The 21,950-nt window shown below is 42.1% G+C and overlaps 1 protein-coding gene across 3 annotated transcripts in view; it reads left to right on the top strand.

The window, feature by feature from the left end:
- Positions 1-21,950, top strand: part of tbc1d4 (TBC1 domain family, member 4) — a 275,419-nt gene that overhangs the window by 168,398 nt on the left and 85,071 nt on the right. For 2 of the 3 annotated variants that reach the window (XM_060825895.1, XM_060825894.1), the window contains exons 9-10: positions 20,518-20,595; positions 21,086-21,327. In XM_060825895.1, coding sequence (XP_060681878.1) covers positions 20,518-20,595; positions 21,086-21,327 — 320 coding nt within the window. Of the gene's footprint in view, positions 1-19,167; positions 19,284-20,517; positions 20,596-21,085; positions 21,328-21,950 lie in introns of those variants that run through there. The other variant, XM_060825896.1, reaches the window with a different exon arrangement.

Raw genomic sequence — 21,950 nt, 5'->3', positions numbered from 1 at the left:
GGAGGAGCAGAAGTCTGCTGCTCTATTCAGCAACTCCTGCCTCTTCCCCATAACCCTTGATTTCCTTCCTTATTAGAAATTTGTCTGTCTCAGTCTAGAATATGGTCAATGTCCCAACCTCAACAGTCTGCTGTGGTAAATAATTCCACAGATCCACTGCACTCTGAGAAGAAATTCCTCCTCCTCTCTGTTTCAAAGGTGTGCCCTCTTATTCTGAGATTGTGCCCTCTGGTCCTAGACTGTCCCACAAGGAGAAACAACCTTTCTGCATCTACCCTATCGAAGAACCGATAGTAAGCTAACTGGGCTATAGTTATCTTTTATTTATCTCTCCTTTTTAAGTAAAAATGTTATATTGGCAGTTTTCCAATCCCATGGGACCTTTCCAGAATCTGAGGATAGTTGGATGATTACTACCAGTACATTCACTATGTCTGCAGTTATTTCCTTTAATATCCCAGGATGCAACCCATCAGGACCAGGGGTGTTTATTGATCCTTAGCCCCATTTGTTTCTCTAGTACCTTTTCTCCAGTGATAGCTATTGTATTTTGTTCCTCCCCTCTCTTTGCTGGACTACTGGATGAAGGATTAATAATCTTTGATTATTTAGTAATTGTTAATGTATTCTACTGTGAAGACCTAGGCAAAGTGTTTATTCAATTCCGCTGCTGTTTCCTGATACCCCATTGTTATCCCCCTTGGATTCCCATTATTATTTCTTCAGCCTCATTCTGTAAGGACTTCGGCTTTCTTTCTTTATATATATTAATGATGCTGATGTTTGGCAATGAAATCTGACATTGAAACAATGAAAAGTGAGACGTTCTCAGGAAGTCTGACAACATCTGAGGGGAGAAACTGTTAATGTTTCAAGTCTGTGACCTTTCAACAGGTCTGCCAGCCTTGCTGTGGTTTTCTAATGTTTTTATTTCATTTCTATTCTGTCTTATTGTTCTGGTGCCAATATGGCTTTTACTTGGAGGCATATAAAAGGCTGTACAGTAAGAACTGTGAAATGGGAATAGAGTAGGTCACTATGTTGAAGAGTGAGCTATGGGCTGCCTCCTGTAAATAAAAGATGCTTGGAAGCAGTATAAGTTGAAGTATTTCATTTGTTCCTCACTCAAATTCTTGTCCAGTGCTGCAAGCATATTCCATTCCTACCACCTCTAAGCTGTGTCTGCACCATTGAGATCTCCTCCTATCTGTGTCTCTTCCACCCATATGTCCTCCAAATGGTGTTTCCTCTATGATGTCCTATTGTCACATCAAATACTTTCTTTAAATTATAATTTGCCTTCACCATGTTTCATCTATGAGCAGGTTTCTTGTCAAGATTACCTCTGGACTTGCCCTTCATGCTTCCATCTTGTTTAATTATTAAGTACCCAGTGTTCGACCATGAGAGTTAAGAAAGTGGTCTATGCTTTATTGGTTAAGTCTGTATGTGACTTTCAAGTGAACAGATGCGCAAGAAACTATTAAAAGCAGAGCTGGAAGAATGCTGTAGACACTTTCAAGCATTTTATGAAATTCTGAATAAAATTCTTACATTCAAGAATTAGATTCCCTACCGTGTGGAAACATGCCCAACACGTCCACACCCTCTGAAGAGTAACCCCCCACCCCACTCCGACTAATGCACCTAACACTATGGATAATTTAACATGGCCAAGTCACCTGACCTGCACATCTTTGGAATGTGGGAGGAAACCCACAAAGACACGGGGAGAATGTGCAAACTTCACACAGTCACCCAAGGCTGGAATTGAACCTGGGATCATGATAGCAGTGCTAACCACTGAGTCACCATGCCACCAATTATTGTGATCTCTGAGTCAGCAGGTGTTTCTCCTATCTTTACACTAGGCAGAAATGAGATTGAAGTTAGAATGTATTTGCCTCCTTTAATGCACAAGGCAATATGTTTTGTGTTGAAAGAGATGTGTGTTTTCTTATCCTTAGAGTGTGGGATCCAGTAAAATAATTACTTCAGCAAACCTTTTTGAATTTCAAAATAGGAAGTTTTTTCCCATACACTTCGCCTGGGTTAAGTGTAGTGTCTCACACAGTGCTTTCATGTGTTGGTAGAATCCAAACCAGTTGGTAAGATTGAAATCAAGACACATTTTCTTTTGCAGACTGAGTTTATTGACCGCCTTAATCTTATCCATCTCATGCCAAACCCAGTATACATGTGTCCTCAGACAAATAATAGCCACTACCTTATTCTATTCTTAATCTAAATTAAAGATTAACAGAAGTAACACTGTGAATAACTAGTCATTAACAAGTTAACTTGTTTTTGAAATTCAAGCTTTTGACAATCTAACTAAAATTAATCAAAGAAATAAATGTTTCATTTTTATCTTTTATGCTATATAATGTAATGCAATCAAATATTATGCTATGTTCCCTTTTGGAAAAAAATCAACATGTAGAAACATTGACTAAGCGGTTGAAGACATTACCTATATTTTCATATCACAATATTTGATACCAATGGAAATGCAGGATTTTGCAGATCCATAGCTTGTGATATTTTTCTCGGCTTTGAGATGTTTGCCAAACATTGTTCATGTTTCCATTGCAGAAAGCTAGATAACAATGCTTGTCCTGTGGACCATGAGCTTGGTGCAAGGGTTGAGATCTTTGTCCTCAATCAACTAATAATGGGTCATGAGGGGCATTGGGTAGAGTAAATAGACAAGGTCTTTTCCCTGGGGCAGAGGATTCCTGAACTAGAGGGCATAGGTTTAGGGTGAGAGAGAGGAAACATTTAGACCTAAGGAGCAATGTTTTCACACAGAGGGTGGTGTGTGTATGGCATTGGCTGCCAGAGGAAATGGAGGGACAATTACAATATTTAAAAGGCATCTGGATGGGTGTAGCATCTGTAAGGAGAGAAAAAAAACCTGCTGAGATTTTCCAGCATTTTCTCATTTGGTTTCAGATTCCAGCATCCGCAATTTGCTTTTATCCAGGGTTTAATGGAATATGGGCAAAGTGCTGACAAATGGGATTAGATTAGTTTAGTATATCTGGTCGGCATGTACGAGTTGGACTGAAGGGTCTGTTTCCGTGCTGTACATCTCTATGATTCTGTGCTGTGTTGGGAACTGTAAATGAGATTGATTTTCATTGTTGATATCTGCCCTTGCTGGAAAAAGGTTCCGAATGTATAAGAATTGATCCATGTTGCCCAATGGCTCGCCATGGATATTTGACAGTCTCATGGCTGTACTGAGCAGTGGGGGGGGAAGCAAGTGAAAGACCTTTATTTTGCTGGTGTTTCTCCCAATCTTTCATATGCTTTAATCACTGACTCTCTCTTCAGAACCCAAGCCATTGGGCTGACTTTATCATTATATATATCATCACGTTTTTCTGTGCTGTATATATCCATCTATGTTAAGGCTGGTAGTCCCTTATCTAGCAACTTGAAGTTTACACAAAACTCTTTCCAGAGTTCTTTCCAACTCTTTGTTTGGCATCCTTTATCAACTCTTCTAATTTGTCAATATCTAGAGAAACCTCTTCCCCGCAATGAACTCTCATGGTATCTCTAGCCTTTGGTTTTTATTGTCAAGCTGCAATCTCTGTTGTCTTGTTCAGGACCAGTAATAAACTCTCCCTAATTGCTGTCCCTTTCCAAACAGGGGAATGATATTCATTCCCAAAGGAAAATTTGTTTTGGTTTTGGGAGAAATGTAATTGTTAAGCCCTCATCTCTTTGCAGTGAGTCACAGAGTCGTAGAGATATAAAGCACAGAAACAGACCCTTTGGTCCAACTCATTTATGCCAACCAGATCTCCTTGATAAATCTCGTCCCATTTGCCAGTACCTGGCCCATATCCCTCTAAACCCTTCCCATTCATGTACCCATCCAGATGTCTTTTAAATGTTGTAATTGTACCAACCTCCACTACTTCCTCTGGCAGCTCATTCCATTACACGCACCACCCCCTGCCTGAAAGATTTGCCCCTTAGGTCTTTTCTCAGTCTTTCTCCTCTCCCTTTAAACCTATGCTGTCTAAATTTGGATTTCCCCCACCCTGGGAAAAAAACCTTGCCTATTTACCCTATCCATGACCCTCATGATTTTATAAACCTCTGTAGGGTCACCTCTCAGCCTCCAGGGAAAATAGCAGCCTGTTCAGCCTCTCCATATAGTTTAAACCTTCCAACCCTGGCAATATCCTTGTAAATCTTTTTTGAACCCTTTCAAGTTTAACGACATCCTTCTGTAACAGGGAGACCAGAATTGCACACAGTATTCCAAAAGCGTTCTAACCATTCTCCTATACACCCCAGCATGACCTCCCAACTCCTGTACTCAGTGCACTGATTAATAAAGGCCTTCTTCAAATACCTTCTTCACTATCCTGTTTACCTGCAGTTTCACTTTCAATGAACTATGAACCTGCACTCCAAAGACACTTTGTTGTGCAACTCTCCCCAGGACCTTCTCATTAAATATTTAAATTCTGCACTGATTTTCCTATCCAAAGTATAGCACCTCACATTTTTCGAAATTAAACACCATCTGCCACCCTTCGGTCCATTGGCCCATCTGATCAAGACCCCGTTGTACCCTGGGGTAACCTTCTTTGCTGTCCACTACAGCACCAATTTTAATGTCATCGGCAAACATAGTAATTGTACCTCCTATATTCACATCCCAAATCACTCATATAAGTGACAAGAAGCAGTGGACCCAGCATCGATCCTTATGGCACACTGTTGGTTACATACCTCTAGACTGAAAAGCAACCCTCCACCATGACCTTTGTTTTCTACCTTTGAGCCAGTTCTTTGCATTGACTTACCACATCTGCACACATACACATGTACGTGCACGCAAACACACACCAACCAAACTGTTGACATCATTATGAACAAATAGCATTTTTTCCTTTAAATTCCCATTCCCTGATGCCATTAAATTTACTTAATGTTTTCATTAGAGAACTTAGGTCTTGCTAAGGGCTACAATAATATCCAGATTGTGGGTACTGTAAATCAACGGAGTGCTCAATTCCAGTTGTCTTGCTGTGTTCCATGTCCAATTTCATTTGACTGATATATACATTGACAGCCTGCTTAATGATGAAGGTATTTCACTTCACCCTGCATCAATGCTGATTTAAGTGCTTTTCCCCTATTTTACTTAGAAATAGCACTCCTTTCATTGGCATCAAATATCATCCCCAAACTCAAAAGCACGTAGAACTCTCAAATTTCTTAATCTTATGGTCTTTATTATTTGGAGAATCCAGTAACATTGTAACCATTCTGCTCTACATGCTGCAGGTATATATCCACTCCCCAAAACAGTGCAATTGAATGCGAGCAATCTCCACGTAAATTCTTTGCGACCTTATACTTTGTTAAGCACCAATTTATGTGCAACTATGAAATATATTAATGGAGGGCAGACGCTTTGTAATGTTGAACTTTGTCCTGTGTGGAAATTATTTATTGCTGTGTGGGAGCTTTGAGGGTTTGATTTGTCTCCTGTGCAGAAACTTTGGGAATGATTCCTATATTGTGGTGGGGATCAATACAGAGACGGAGAGGCACAAGCAGTTGGCAGCCTGTTAAAGCTCTGTCAAGGTCAAATGTGAGAGTTTGACTGGATTTTCTCAGCTGCCCTCCAGGTCTCTGGAGATGTTCAGAAACAACCCTGTTGCCCTCCGCTTGCTGGCTGGCCTGTTTTAGGTGGTTGCAGATTACCCTATGTGAAGGATCTCCTTTCAAAATGGTGGCTTGTCCGTGTAGGACAATCTTTCTCCGTTAAAATGCCTTCGAGAAGATGGCTCCGTCCTGGAATGCCTCCCTTATCTATAAGGGCAGCCTCCTGCTGCTTAGGTGCTGGAGAACCACCTTGTGCCATTGACCATTAATTGCACCCACTGACCATTAATTGGCCATTCTGAGGAAAATCACAACTGGGCAACTGTGCCCCACACAGTGCAGTTTCAGATTCCCATTTCATTCTGATGTCAAGGCCCTGGGATCCACCAAACAAAACCTACTCTTGGATTCAGGAACTGAGGAAGAATTTCTCCTTAGAGTCATAGAGATGTACATCATGGAAACAGGCCCTTCAGTCCATCTCATCCATGCTGACCAGATATCCTAACCTAATCTAGTCCCATTTGCCAGCATTTAGCCCATATCCTCCTATTCATATACCCATCCAGATGCCTTTTAAATGTTGTAATTGTACCAGCCTTCACCACTTCCTTGGCAGCTCTTTCCAGACATGCACCACCCTCTGCATGAAAAAGTTGGGTCCCTTTTAAATTTTTCCCCTCTCACCCTAAACCTATGCCTTCCAGTTCTGGACTCCCCTACCCCAGGGAAAAGACTTTGTCCATTTATCCTATCCGTGCCCCTCATGATTTTATAAATCCTGAAAGGTCACCCCTCAGGCTCCGACATTAGATTCCTACAGTGCGAAAACCGGCCCTTCAGCCCAACCAGTCTACACTGACCCTCCGAAGAATAACCCACCCAGAACCATTTCCTCTGACTAATGCACCTAGCACAATGGGAAATTTAGTATGGCCAATTCACCTGATCTGCTTTGGACTGTGGGAGGAAACTGGAGTACCTGGAGGAGACCCACACAGACACAGGGAGAATGTGCAAACTCCACACAAGACAGTCACCTAAGACTGGAATCAAACCTGGGACCCTGGTGCTGTGAGGCAGCAGTGCTAACCACTGAGCCATTGTGCCGCCCTTATCAGAGTGATGTTAAGGCTTTGCTTTTTGAATGCTACCATGAAGGTATGACCCCCCCACAATCAAAATGGAATTCTTATTTTTAAAATAGTACATTATTTCAGTGGAACTAATTTTAGTATTTAAGTATGGCAAGAACGCAAAACTGTCATAAATTCAGCATGTCACTAATTGTTCTTCAGAATCTGTTACACTTTATTGAACGAGGCACCAGTGCCAAGTGACCTGAACTTGGCTGTTAGCAAAATGATTGAATGGACCTGCTGACAATCTGTGATCTCTAAATTTCACAGCAAATAGGGATGGATAGAGAGAAATAATGGAGAAAAGATTGAGGAGAAGAGTAGGAAGGATGGGAGAACAAGATGAGAAGAAGAAAACAAAGAATGGGCTGAGTGTAGGGTAATGAAAAACAAAACAGTAATGACAGGAATGAGTGAGAGAGATAAAGAGAATAGAGGAGTTGAGTAGGTTTTAGAGAGGTGTAAGAATACACACCAGCATAGATGTGGAAACACAATTTTCTTGGTGTGATTAGGCCTCTGAATGTTTCCAGGGCATTGTCACTCTATGTATAACAATATTTCTACCCCTTTCAAATCAGGAACTCAGTCCATCTACTGCCAGCCAGAATGGTGAGCAGCATTGAAAATGAAAGCAGGCTCATTCACGACTGGCTTTCAGTGCAACAAGGACGTATACTTCGTAAAAGACTTTCTGTTTGCTCGTGTTCTCCTCAGCAGTCACTGTTTCTGCTTCATCACATTCGAGTCTTATTCCCTCTTTGCCTATTTGCATACAGGCATTTCCCAACCTGTAGCACCCTGGGTGGGGAACAGATTCCAAGCCCTATCTCCTTCCTTAGCTCCGAGATCAGTTGTCACTGACCTGAATGTGAATAGGAAATGCAAAATGAGAGCTTTCGACAGAGGCCTAGTGAGTCACAGGTCAGTAACGAGTCTGTGTATGTACCAGGACGAAAACCTGACATTGTTTGGTGATAGTGCCATCTACTGTCTAAGCAGAATCTTATAGTATCGTCTTGTTTCATCCTGCTGGTCTGTGAAATTCTACCACAGTAGAAAGACAGATACATCAGGCTCAGCATAATGTAATTATAATGAAGTGAGAGTATAACAGTGATGCAGACGCATATTATCGCAAGGGTGCTGGGGAGAACTGACAGAAAACTTGAATCTCGACTCACTTTCAACAATAACAAGTTATATTTATGTAACATCTTTATCATTGTAAACATTCCAAGGTACTTCACAGGAACATTCCCAAAAAACCACTAAATCACTTACGGACAGACTAGCCAGAGGACAGACAGATTGGCCAATACAGATAGATTGTAGACAGTGTCTTAAAGGATGAGAACAATGAGCGAGGGTGGGGGAAGGTGGTGTGGGTGTGATGGTCACAGACGTTTAGAGAAATCCAGAGCTCAGGATCCTTGGAACTGAAGGCTTGACCACTTGAGGTGGTGTCCTTCAATTCTGAGATATTGGAAAAATGAGAATTAGGGAAGGATAGATAACTCAGAGAGATGTGCGGCTGAGGCAGATTACAGAAATAAGGGGAATAGCAAAACCGCGAAGGAACTTGAAAACAAGGTGAGAACTCGAATATCAAGGTTGAGATGCAATGTGTTGCTTGTGAAGATATAGTGATGGATAAAAAGGTAAATAATACAGGAGCTCTGAGTCAGAAGGCTATGGATTGTCATAGAATCCATAGAATAGAATTGTCATAGAATCCCTACAGTGTGGAAATGGGCCCTTTGGCCCAACAAGTCCACACCGACCCTCCAAAGCTCTGCATCCCAACAATCTGGATTGACACTTCAATACACTGTTATTGAGAGAATGATGTATTTCAGAAGATGTGTTCTTAAGGTCTAATGCTAACCAAAGCTCATACCTATCATCTTTCTGTGGTTCAGATCAATAGAAAAGATCCCAGGGCACTATTCAAAGACACATCAGGCTTCTTCTTGGAAACAAATGTGAGTCTTGATCAAAAGCACACCTCATCTCTCCTTCCCACAATTCAGTATAATCGACCATTCATCTCATTTGCAGCTTTACAAGCTTATTACACACAAATTATATTACATTATATTATATACTATGCGCAGCAACAGCAATTGCACTTTTTTGCAACACACCTACATCTGAATCAGAAACTCAGGGGTCAAGTTCCACTCCGGAGCTTGCCTACATAACCCAGCCTGATACTTCATTGCTGCAAACTGCTCTGGAAGTGCTGAATCTTAGATGAGAAATTAAAACAACCTTCTGTCTGCCAGGTCAAAGAACTGGAAATAATCTTGTAGCACTCTTCAGAGAAGAGCATCGAAGGACTTGCGGTGTCATTGAAATAAATTAACTGGTGATACATTTTATTTACACTGGCCTCTGGTGCAGTGGGTAACATCCCTGCCTCTGAGCCAAAAGCCATGGGTTCAAGTCCCACTCCAGAAATTGTCAGGCGAGAGGGTGCATTCAGAATCTGGCCAAACAGTTATTAACTTGTAAACCATTTTATCAGTGCCGAGTGGGGGAGGGTTCCTGGTTAGCCATGTGATGGAAAAAGATTCTACCACCACTATCCATAGCTCCAGGCTATGATATACATATAAAGGTCCCTGTTGCCATATCGCCCCAGTCTCCCTGAATGAATTGCAGCACAATACCATTACAGTTTATTTCTGCTTACCCTTGTTCAAATTGTCTACAGTGTTTTCCCGTATGGCAATTGTGACTATGATCAAAAGTAATTTATTGGCTGTGAAGCTCTTTGAGACTTCCTGAAGACATGCAAGGGGTGCTCGCTGAATCCAAATTCTTTCCTCTTTTTCAAAAGCAAATCCTTGGATCTGAAATGCTTTGGTTTGTCCTGAGAAATGAGATACACATCACATGTAAATGCATGTTCACAATGCAGTGCCAATTATACTGCTGAAATGGGAATTATTGTGTAATATTGTAGCACCTGGAAATGGAACAAGGGAAAGAAATGGTCATTGATTGTTTGGAAGTCCATGGGTTTAGCAATGAGTCTGTGATGTTAAGTATAGTCAAGGTTGAGATAGATTTTTAATCAGTAAAGGAATCAAGGGCTATGGGAAAGAGGCAGTAAAGTGGAGTTGAGGATTATCAGATCTGCCAGAATCTCCTTCACTGGTGGAGTAGACTAGATGGGTTGAATGATCCATTTCGGTGTCTGTGTCTTATGGTCTTACACCAAAAGCCTTGAGCTGGCATTGACAGATAACTGCTCTGAATTTTCAGAGAATCCCTACAGTGTGGAAGTAGGCTTTTTGGCCCGTCAAGTCAGCACTGTCATTCCCCCCAGTCCCTGTAATCCTGCATTTCTCACAGCCTAAGCTGTACATTACTGGACTATAGGAGGAAACCCACACAGACACAGGGAGAACGTGCAAACTCCACACAGTCACCGAGGCTGTAATCGAACCTAGGTCCCTGGTGATGTGAGGCAGCATTGCAAACCACTGAGCCACCGTGCTGCACCATTTATGGATGGAATTCTCAGTGTGGGAGACTAGGAGCTTGCATATCAATAAAGTGCGATTAGGTAATAATAAGAGTCATGATGAGTGATAATCCATGCTAATACACCTCTCACTGCTCGTGAGTGAGAATCTTGTCTCGATGCCCAGAATTTTGTTGGAATATTTAGTCTTGTCTGTTTTGTCTTGATGTTGAGAAGAGCCTTGCTCAAGATCTTACCTGATTTTCCCAAATGTCATGCTGTGGCCCATCTTGTTTTGGGCTGGGAAGATTCCACCCTTTGTAGAGTCATAGAGATGTAAAGCACGGAAACAGACCCTTCAGTACAACTCGTCCATTCCAACCAGATATTCCAACCAAATCTAATCCCACTTGCCAGCACCGGATCCATATCCCTCCAAACCGTTCATAATCATATACTCATTCAGATGCCTTTTAAAAGTTGCAATTGTACCAGCCTCCACCACTTCCTCTGGCAGCTCATTCCACCCTCTACATGAAAAAGTTGTCCCTTAGGTCTCTTTTATATCTTTCCCCTCTCACCCAAAACCTATGCTCTCTGGTTCTGGACTCCCGTACCCCAGGGAAATGACATCTATTTATCCTATCCATTACCTCATGATTTTGTAAACCTCTATAAGGTCACCCCTCAGCCTCTGATACTCCCGGGAAAACAGCCCCAGCCTGTTCATCCTCTCCCTACAGTTTAAATCCTCCAACCCGGGCAACATCCTTATAAATCTTCTCTGATCCCTTTCAAGTTTCACAATGTCCTTCCGATAGGAAGGAGACCAGAATTGCACACATATTCCAAAAGTGGCCTAACCAATATCCTGTACAACCACAATATGACCTCCCAACACTTATACTCAATACTCTGACCAATAAAGGAAAGCATACCAAACGCCTTCTTAGCTATCCCATCTACCTGTGACTCTACTTTCAATGAGTTATGAGCCTGCACTCCAAGACCTCTCTGTTTAGCAACACTCCCTAGGACCTTACCATTAAGTGTATAAGACCAGCTAAGATATGATTTCCCAAAATTCAGCACCTCACATTTATCTAAATTAAACTCCATCTGCCATTCCTCAGCCCATTGGCCCATCAGATCAAGATCCCATTGTAATCTGAGGTAACCTTCTTCACTGTCCACTACACCTCCAATTTTGGTGTCATCTGCAAACTTACTAACTATACCTCTTATGCTCACATCCAAATCATTTATTTCAATGACGAAAGGTAGTGGACCCAGTACCGATCCTTGTAGCACTTCACTGGTCACAGGCCTCCAGTCTGAAAAACAACCCTCCACTGCCACTCTGTCTTCTACCTTTGAGCCAGTTCTGTCTCCAAATAGCTAGTTGTCTCTGTATTCCATGAGATCTAACCTTGCTAATCAGTCTCCCATGGGGAACCTTGTTGAAAGCCTTAGTGAAGTCCACATGGATCACGTCCACCACTCTGCCCTCAATCATCCTCTTTGTACTTCTTCAAAAAATTCTATCAAGTTTGTGAGACATGATTTCCCACACGCAAAGCCATGTTGACTATCCCTAATCAGTCCCTGCCATTCCAAATACTTGGCTTAAAATGTGTTGCTGGAAAAGCACAGCAGGTCAGGCAGCATCCAAGGAGCAGGAGAATCGACGTTTCGGGCATGAGCTCTTCTTCAGGAATGAGGAAAGTGTGCCAAGCAGGCTAAGATAAAAGGTAGGGAGGAAGGACTTGGGGGAGTGGCGTTGGAAATGCGATAGGTGGAAGGAGGTTAAGGTGAGGATGATAAGGTGAGGGTGATAGGCTGGAGTGGGGGTGGGGACAGAGAGGTCAGGAAGAAGATTGCACGTTAGGAAGGTCGTGCTGAGTTCGAGGATTGGGACTGAGACAAGGCGGGGGGAGGGGAAATGAAGAAACTGGAGAAATCTGAGCTCATCTCTTGTGGTTGGAGGGTTCCCAGGCAGAAGATGAGGTGCTCTTCCTCCAGCCGTCATGTTGCTATGATCTGGCGATGGAGGAGTCCAAGGACCTGCATGTCCCTGGTGGAGTGGGAGGGGGAGTTGAAGTGTTGAGCCATGGGATGGTTGGGTTGGTTGATCCGGGTGTCCCAGAGGTGTTCTCTGAAACGTTCCGCAAGTAGGCGGCCTGTCTCCCTAATATAGAGGAGGCCACATCGGGTGCAGCGGATGCAGTAAATGAAATGTGTGGAGGTGCAGGTGAATTTGTGGCAGATATGGAAGGATCCCTTGGGGCCTTGGAGGGAAGTAAGGGGGGAGGTGTGGGCGCAAGTTTTGCATTTCTTGCGGTTGCAGGGGAAGGTGCCCGGGAATATGGACATTTTTCAAGATGTCACCATCTATTTTCTTACATTCTATATCTTTCATGTCTTTCTTCACAGGAAACACTGATACTAAATACTTGTTTATTATCTCATTCATTTTCTGCAGCTCCACACAAAGGCTGCCTTGCTGATTCCTAGTTACCCTTTTGTCCTTAATGCATTTGCAAAACCCTTTGCATTCTGCTTAACCCTATTTGCCAAATCTATCTCATGTTCCCTTTTTGCCTTCCTGATTTCTGTCTTAAGTATACTCCTACTGCCTTCACACTCTTCCAAAGATTAACTCGATCTATCCTGTCTATACCTGACATATGCTTCCTTCTTTTTCCTAACTAAACCCTCAATTTCTCTAGTCATCAAGCATTCCCTACACCTGCCAGCCTTTCCTTTTACCCTAACAGGAATATACTGTCTCTGGATTCTTGTTATCTCATATCTGAAGGCTTCCCATTTTCCATCCATCCCTTTACCTGCGAACATCTGCCCCCAATCAGCTTTTAAAGTTCTTGCCTAATACTGTCAAAAGTAGCCTTCCTTCAAATTAGAACTTTCCAGATCTGGTCTATCCTTTTCTATCACTATTTTAAAACGATCTCTGAAGAATTTTGCTGGTTTATTGTGTATACACTTATCCACAGAGTCCTACAGCATGGAGACAGGGAAACTGGGGAGACTTGCAGGAGTAATTGTCATAGTAGGGGATTTTAATGTTCCTAACATAGACTGGGACTGCAAGTGTGTTACGGGCTTAGATGGGTGGAATTTGTTTAATGCTTTCAGAAAAGTTTCCTGAAGTAGTAGAGGATGTGGTGGAGGCTGGTACAATTGCAACATTTAAGAGGCATTTGGATGGGTATATGAATAGGAAGGGTTTGGAGGGATATGGGCCGGGTGTTGGCAGGTGGGACTAGATTGGGTTGGGATATCTGGTCGGCATGGACGGGTTGGACCGAAGGGTCTGTTTCCATGCTGTACATCTCTATGACTCTAGTATAAAGACGGTCCTACCCGGGAAGGGCAAAACCTGACCTGCTCTTGGGAAATAGGGCAGGACAGGTGATGGGGGTCACAGTGGCGGAGCACTTTGGGACCAGTGACCATAGCTCTATTAATTTTAAAATAGTTATGGAGTCGGACAAATCTAGTCCATAGATTCAAGTTCTAAATTGGGGTGAGGTGAACTTTGATGGAATGAGGACAGGAGCTTGCAGGGGTTGACTGAAGTAGTTTGTTTGCAGGCAAAGGGACCTCTGGCAAGTGGGAGGCTTTAAAAGTGAGATAGCTAGAGTTCAAGATCGATATGTTCCTTTGAGGGTGAAAGACAGGATTGACAGGAATAGGGAACCCTGAATGACAAAAGATGTGGAGGCTTTAACCAGAAAGAAGGGGGTATGGCTCAGGTCTACGTAGCTGTGATGAAGGGAATCCCTGGAGGTATATAGGGATACAGGAAATCCCTGAAATCACTGAAGAAGGAAATCAGGAGGGGGAAAAGAGGGCACAAGATAGCCTTGGCTGAAAAGATTAGGGTGAAACCAAAGGGGTTCTTTAGGTATATTAAAGGAAAAAGAATAGTTAAAAAGAGAATTTAAAATTTTTTTTAAGTTAAAATTGGTAAAATAAAAAAACTCAAAGTAAGACCATCCCTTAATTGCTGCGAAAGCAGGGCATTGATTTTGATGTGACTGCCTGTCCCATGCATTGTTATGGTGTGCTTCAGTGAAGGGCATGGGTACTGGAATCAGTAACTTCAGTTAACTTGTATTGGATAAGTGAGCAAAAGCAGGGTGAGATATTGAGGAATTGTCCAATGTAACACAGTGACCGATTTTGAAAACAAATCCCTATGATGGACACGTATAGTTTAACTTGTCTGAAAACGCAGCCCAGGTCAGACTTTTATTTTAGCCATACCATTTAACCTGATGATCGTGCAAATGCAACCAAAGGACACAAAGGGTTATTTTTTCTGGTTTTGTTTAGTTGTTTTAGAATTGTTGATGATTTGTTTGTTCTGAGTTCTAGTTGTGGAGAGGGAAGTACTATTGTCCACTTGTTGTTCTGATGTTTTGGTCTTTTTTAACTTCCCCCTTGTACCTTTAGCATTTGATATTTAATGAAACGTCTGCTAGCTCAGATTGTGTGTAGTGTCGGGTAACTGCAGTACTACAGTGCTCTTCACTCGAATAACTTAGAGCAATTCTGTGACCCAGTGTGTCTCAGATATCGCAGATATCTCAGACGACTGTGGAATTGGAGGGGACCACAGAGAAAAGAAGAGGGTAGGCCAGGGAGTGGTTTGAAAATTAGGATAGCATATTTTAAATCAATATGTTGGTTGGATTAGAGCTAATTCAGTCCGTGAGCAGTGTAGTGGGGATTTTACCGTGAATCCCTGAACATATCTGTAAGTAACTGACACTAATGGACCATAGTGTAAACCATTGTCTTTTGTGTCTGGGAATATTTGCAGAAAAATAAATTGCTTTACTATTTTGAAAAACATAGGTTACAGTGACATATTTCTGCTCTATGGCATCCCTTACGTTTTCTGCTCTGCAAACAAAATTGAATAAAAGAATGGATATTATCAGAGAGATTTTAAATGGGAGGAGTAAAAGGTGCCTTTAGAAAAAGACTATTAGCTCAGCTAAAGTTAAAAACTTATTTTAAAATGCTTCTGGGTAGAAATGATTTTAATTTGCATGTTGTAGTCCAGAACCTGCTGAAAAAAATAAATGTTTGAATGATATGTTATGACATACAAATTCCCAGCATAAGAAAGAGATACGAGTACAAATATTACCTTGGTATCTTCAAGTGTTCCTTTTTTTGTAGCAACAATGAATGAAATTTGTGAGGGCTGTTGTGCTGCATTGGTTGTTTCCAGACCTCTGAGTAAGGAGGCCGCTGTTCAGGTCTCATGTGCTGCAGAGCTGTGTACTAATTTCACTGAAGACGTTGATTGGAAAATATCTATAAGAAAGAGATGACCCTTGAACCACAAGTCAGCCAATCCATACTGCCCTGTCATTTGCTTCCTTAAAGTCCCATTTGGTCATGAGTTACTCATGAAACTTGTCACAAAGTTAAGTCTAGTTATTAATAGCAGAAGTTATCTTTTAAGATTTTATAATTACTGTCAAAGCACTACCTTGGCCCAGAACACGCGCAAAGTGTGGAATCTCATTAAGAGTAGCAAATTATTTCAAAAATATCAAATTGACAATTAAAGAACCTCTGACTTTTGCTTTCTGTATCTTCTTTCTGTCTCCTTTATTCCAATCTTTTTCTCTTTCTGCATTTCGCTCTCTCCCTGATCTGATTGTGACTTTGCTTGATTTGATTCAGCATCCTCAGTTCTCCTGTTTGCTTCTTAATTCTTGTAATCTCATTGGTTAAGAAGATCCACAGTTTGCATTGTTATTCAACGGGTTTCCACATTTTCTGTTCTATGCTGGAAACTTGCTCTTCTTGCAAATTAGGGGGTGAGATTTCTAAAACAGAAATAGGCATGAAACAGATGCACTTAGCTAGTAAAATCTGGGCTAGTTTCCCATCCTGTCCTCTATGGAGGGTAACCATGATAGGAGTCCATAGGGAGCCACTGAAACAAGCCACATGATGGTGGACCTGTGCAAAATGTCACCTGTATCCTTACAGTGTGGAAACAGGCCCTTCGGCCCAACAAGTCCAGACCGACCCTACAAAGAGTTTCCCACCCAAAGCCATTCCTGATTAGTCTACATCTACCCGTAACTAATGCACCTAACTGAGCATCGCAAGCAAGGCCAATTCACCTGACTTGCACATCTTTGGATTGTGGGAGGAAACCAGAGCACCCAGACGAAACCCACGCAGAGACAGGGAGAATGTGCAAACCCCACACAGTCGCCCAAGGCTGGAATCAAACCAGATCCCTGGTGCTATGAAGCAGCTGAGCTAAGCACTGAGCCACAGTGCCGCCCAATGTCAATAAAATGTCTGAACCAGGAGGAGAATTGCAGTGCATTTAATTTCTTTCAGGTTGAAGCTCTTAAGAAGCCCTCACAGATTTCCTCACAGTAAAAAATAAATCCTGCTGATTTTCTCTTTCAGTGATAAAAAATGTTAGCTGTTGGAAATAAGACTGCTAGAATCTGTTCCTGCTCTGAACTTCACAGTACAAACAAACAAGTGTTACTAGGTAATATCTTATAGTAGGTAGCTGGAGTTTATCTTGTGTATTTATCTTCCTGAAGAAGAGCTCATGCCTGAATCGTCGATTCTCCTGCTCCTTGGATGCTGCCTGACCTGCTGCGCTTTTCCAGCAACACATTTTCAGCTCTGATCTCCAGCATCTGCAGTCCTCATTTTCTCCTAGCTGGAATTTATAGAGAGATGTATATCATTTTTCTGTGCTCTGCATGAGATAATCGTTAGCTATGTACAGTCGTGAAACATTTAATGAGATGCAGTACTTCCTTTGCAATGGGCAAGGCCTCTTGAAAATCTAAGCTGCCTTTTTCTCACAGAGTTTTCATGTTTCTTGCTTGATACAATCATTCCTGTTTTTACCTGGTACTGCTGCAAACTAAGTCAAACACTGCTGTATGCCTCATGTAAAAATACAACCTTGTGGTGTTTTCTAAGGTCAGATATTCTGCTTCAGCACATAAAGTGCTTGACCAAGCAGGACAGGAGCATCGTTGGGCACTTAGAGGATTTTTTTATAATTTGAATTGATTTGATTTGATTTATTATTGTCATATGTACCTATGTACAGTGAAGAGTTTTATTTTGCATGCAGTACAGGTAGATCATACCATACGAAGACTATAAGGATAATAGAACAGAGTGAGAAAAACAATGTTACGGCTGCAGAGAAAGTACACAAAGAGTGAGATCAACATTATATTTAAAGTTTGAAATGTCCTTTCAGAAGTCGAATAACAACAGGGAAGAAGCTGTTCTTGAATCTGTTGTTTAAGATTTTGTATCTTCTGCCTGACTGAAGAGATTATAACCGGGGTGAGAGGGGTCTTTGATTATATCGGCTTCCTACCCAAGGCAGCAAGAAGTATAGATGGAGTCCAAGATGGAGATAGGGTATTGGAGGGTATGACAGGCTGAGGTGAAGTGGGGTGTGGGGAATTCATGTGGACCATAAATGAGGGCCAAATGGCCTGTTTCTGTGCTGTAAATTCTATGGAAAAACTCATACCTTGCCATGTAGGTTGTACTTTGAAAACACCTCCATCCACCCAGCCACTGTTTTGCAGTTGTAAACTGGGGTGACTTTATTTTATGATTGTTTTGGTTTCAACCATTTCATTTTATTCCTAAAGAATAGTTTGTTGTTGTTTTGTGCTTGGGATAACACTTTCTTTTCCCTCTTTGGGGAAGCATTTAAAGGATTAGGAGGCTGATTATCAACTTGTTTGAACCATGTCACAGATGGTTCTTCTGTGGCGGACAAATCATCGATTGTAACTTGAAGCCAGAGTTTCTGGCTCAAGATAGGGGTGCTAAACCTCCTTTTAACACTGTCTAAAATGTCCCAAGAAACTACACAAGGGTTTTACCAGGTAAATGTTCCCTTGTGGTATTCAAATGGGTTTAGTCAGTTGAGGTGCGAATTTAATTAGGACTGGACAATAAACCTTCATAAAAGTTGCAAGATGATTATTGATGGTAAAGCTGTGTAAGCTAATTACATAGTTAGGTTGAACTGAGTGGTGCTTTGTAACAACATGCCATTGTGAAGACTTGAATCACCATAATCACATTTTGACAGTCGTTTTGAAATCTGTGTTGCAAAATTCTTTCTTCATTTAACCAGTTTGTTTTCTTCAGTGCTCTGACATGCTGAATTAGGAAGTTGGCAAGTTAAATATTGACAGCACTGTAGCGGCAGGAATGGGCTTGCATTTTCACTTATCAAGGCTCCTTAGCTAATTATTCTCTTAGGTTAAGTTTCTGGCTGTGTGCATCTGTTATGTTGGTTACACTGTGTTTGATTAAAATGTAACCATATCTAATGCTTAGCAAAGGGGAAAATAACCAGTGTTTTTGTTCTTTCATTTTTTTGCTTGTTACATTTTCATCATTATCCGTGCATTCTTTGTTTGATAATCGCACTGAAAACGGTCAATTTTGACAATTATTGCAACAGTGGTAAAATTTATTCAACATTACTTCCCAATACGTGACCTCTGAATATAAAGCTCATATGCCTTGAGTGTTTTCCACACTGAAACCACTTTGAATTCTGACCTTGTGGACACTTATTCCCTGTCCATGTTGCACATGTTTTGGCCTTCTAGTTATCAGGCTGATCTCCCCCAGCTTCCTGCGATGGGACTTGGCAGGCACTGTGCTGCTGCTGCAGTAGCTTTGCTCAGCATTGTAAACTTGCAGCTAATGTAGTCAGGAATTTGTGAAGGATTGTGTCAGATCACTGTGCTCCTTATTAGGCTCACCGACGATTTCCAAAGTGTTTTTCATCTCTTGAAAGTCTCGCACTGCCGAGTTAAGCCAGGGAGCGAAGAGAGATCACTGGCTAGCGAAGTCATGTGGTTTAGCCTTATTTATACATTGTGTGTCAAAGAAAGGGAATAGGGGCAAGATTCCAGTGTCCATTGAATTGGTGATTAAAATGGAGACTAAAGAAGGTAAGGAGAGAAACTAGATGAGAACAGGGTGAAAACCTCATTTTAATTGTGCGGCCATTTGTGTCCAAGTCTTCAGTAGTTAGACTCTAAGCTCTGGAATTCCCTCCTTTTAAACCTCCTACTGCCCCCACTCTTTAAGATAATCCTTCCCAGGCTAGCGTTTGGTTATCTGGCTTAATGTCACAGGGTGTGGACTGCCTTATCTTGTTTGATAATGCTTTGTGAATTGCCATGGGACAATTTATTGCAATAAAGGCAGTAAACAAACATGATTTGTTGCTGAGAGTGATTCTGGTCTGCTGAAACCAGTGCGCGCAAACATATTGCGTAGGGTGTTTGTAAAAGGGTTTCTTTTCATATTAGCTGTAAGCTCTCTGTCATGCAGTTTTCTGCACTGTATATGGTAATCTTGTCACTGCTGGCCCCCTCTAAGAAACTGAAAAGTCTTTTCTTTCTACCCACCCAACTTCATGGTGTGATACTACGAATTTGCCTTGAGGGACTACCATGAGTGTAAAACCATGATTTCACTCCTCCCTATCTCAGGACCATGAGGCTCAGGGATCTCTGCACTCACCCAATTCTCTGCCCTTTTCATTACTACACCAGTTGGTGACTGTACATTCAGCTGCCTATCAGTACAATGCTCTGGAATTCTTTCTTTAAACCTCTCCTCCTCAGTTGTCTCTTAAAATCTCCCTCTCCTTGACAAAGCTCTTGATCACTTGTCACCTTTATGCCTGATACAGTCAAATTTTGTTCAGTAACATTCCTGTGAAGTAATGTCTTGCTGCCTTAAAAGCACTCTTTAAATTCAGGTGACAGTTGCGGATTTGTCCCCCTCCCCCCGCCCGCCCCATCGGCAATTGTTTAAACAAATTTTACCTCTCTTCTCAGAGGTCAAACAAGTAATCTGGTCATTATCATATTGTTATTTGAAAATGATCGCTGTGTGTCCAAAATAACTGCACTTCAGAAGTACTGAATTGGAAAGTCCTGAGGTTGCACAAGATATAAATTCAAGTAATTCTTCTAAATGTCAGTGTTAACAAATAAGTGATCTGGCTGTGCCCCCTCATGTCATTCACAGTCCAATTCATGTTGCCAAAGATGACAAGGACTGTGCACCCTGTTTGATCATCTCCCAGCCTGACAAGGCCCCGTTGTTTGAGAATGTTCAAAAGTACCATGTTTAACAACACATCTGACTTTATGCATTCATGTTTCATTTTAGGGTGCCAAGATGCGGGGTCGCTTAGGAAGTATGGACAGCTTTGAGCGTTGCAACAGCCTTGCATCGGACGCTTCCAGGGTGAGTCCTGCGGTCAGTCCACCTTTTTAGCCTCTTGCCCGCCCACTCAAACAAAACCTGATTCAGCAGTGACCAGACTCAACCGGTAGCTTTGTTTTGCTCGAATACTTTCCATGGAGCAGGAAGTCTGCTGGTGAAATCCAGAGGAAGTGCTTGCGAGTGCAGTTCCAGCCTTTGAGGAGCACTCCAAAATCACTGAAGATAGTGTCATCAGCAAAAGAGAAGTGAAAAGTCTGGTCACCAGCATTCTTTTTACATAGAAAACTTCAAAACATAGCTTGCTTATCAGCCGTGTGCAGCAGTATTTGTAAATCTTCACTGGATTAAGCTCGGCAGGATATGGGAGTTGGTCAGATAGCACACATTAGCATACAATGGGTATCTGACAGTACATTGACAGATTTACAGGATTTCTGTTCTGCTGTCAGCTTTTTAGAGTGAGCATCTCATTGCTTTTTTTTCTGACCCTCTGCCGTCGTTCTGGGCGCAGGACGCTTCTCCAGGGGAATCCCCTCCCAACTCTCCACCCGTCAGCCCCCGGGCGTCCCCCATCTCCTCGCTGGGCCAGCTGTTCGCGGAGGACGATCCCGACTCGCCGCAGTTCCGGAGAAGGGCTCACACTTTCAGCCACCCGCCGTCGAGCAGCAAGCGGAGAATCAGCTTTCCAAATGAGAAGCTGCCCCACGGCCGGTCTCCCATCTTTCGCCAGCAGTCGGAGATTATTCGGAGCAGGTAAAGAATATTTTGGGTTGTGGGAAAATGGGAAGGACCGTTATTGTCTATAGGTGTAACTGTTCTGAAATCCTTTGAAATGAGTCCCACCTGATTACATTTTACACATATGCCTTTCTTTTTGCATTGGGAGTTGTCTATCTCATTGGGTTCAGATTAGAGTGGTGCTGGAAAAGCACAGCAGGTCAGGTAGCATCTGAGGAGCAGGAAAGTCGACGTTTTGGGCAAAAGCCCTTCATCAGGGCTCCTGATGAAGGGCTTTTGCCCGAAATGTCGATTTTCCTGCTCCTTGGATGCTGCCTGAACTGCTGTGCTTTTCCAGCACCACTCTAGTCTTGACAGCAATCTCCAGCATCTGCAGTCCTCACCTCTGCCTATCTCATAGGGTTGCACAGAGTAGAAAAGCAAGACAAAGACTTTGTGAAATGCTGGTTTAGCACTAACTGGAATATTAGTTCCAATTCTAAGCAAAATATGTAGGCATTAGAAAGGATGTATAAAATGTTCAAAAGAATGTTTCTATTGGGGAGAGATTTCAGCTGCATGGATAGATTAGAGATGCTAGGGCTAATCTTGACAAAGAAAAGTTTGACAGACAATTTGATGCAGGTGTCTAAACTCCT

This window comes from Hemiscyllium ocellatum, chromosome 6 (assembly GCF_020745735.1).
Source record: "Hemiscyllium ocellatum isolate sHemOce1 chromosome 6, sHemOce1.pat.X.cur, whole genome shotgun sequence".
NCBI classification, from domain to species: domain Eukaryota; kingdom Metazoa; phylum Chordata; class Chondrichthyes; order Orectolobiformes; family Hemiscylliidae; genus Hemiscyllium; species Hemiscyllium ocellatum.
This window is presented reverse-complemented; position numbering and strand designations above follow the sequence as displayed.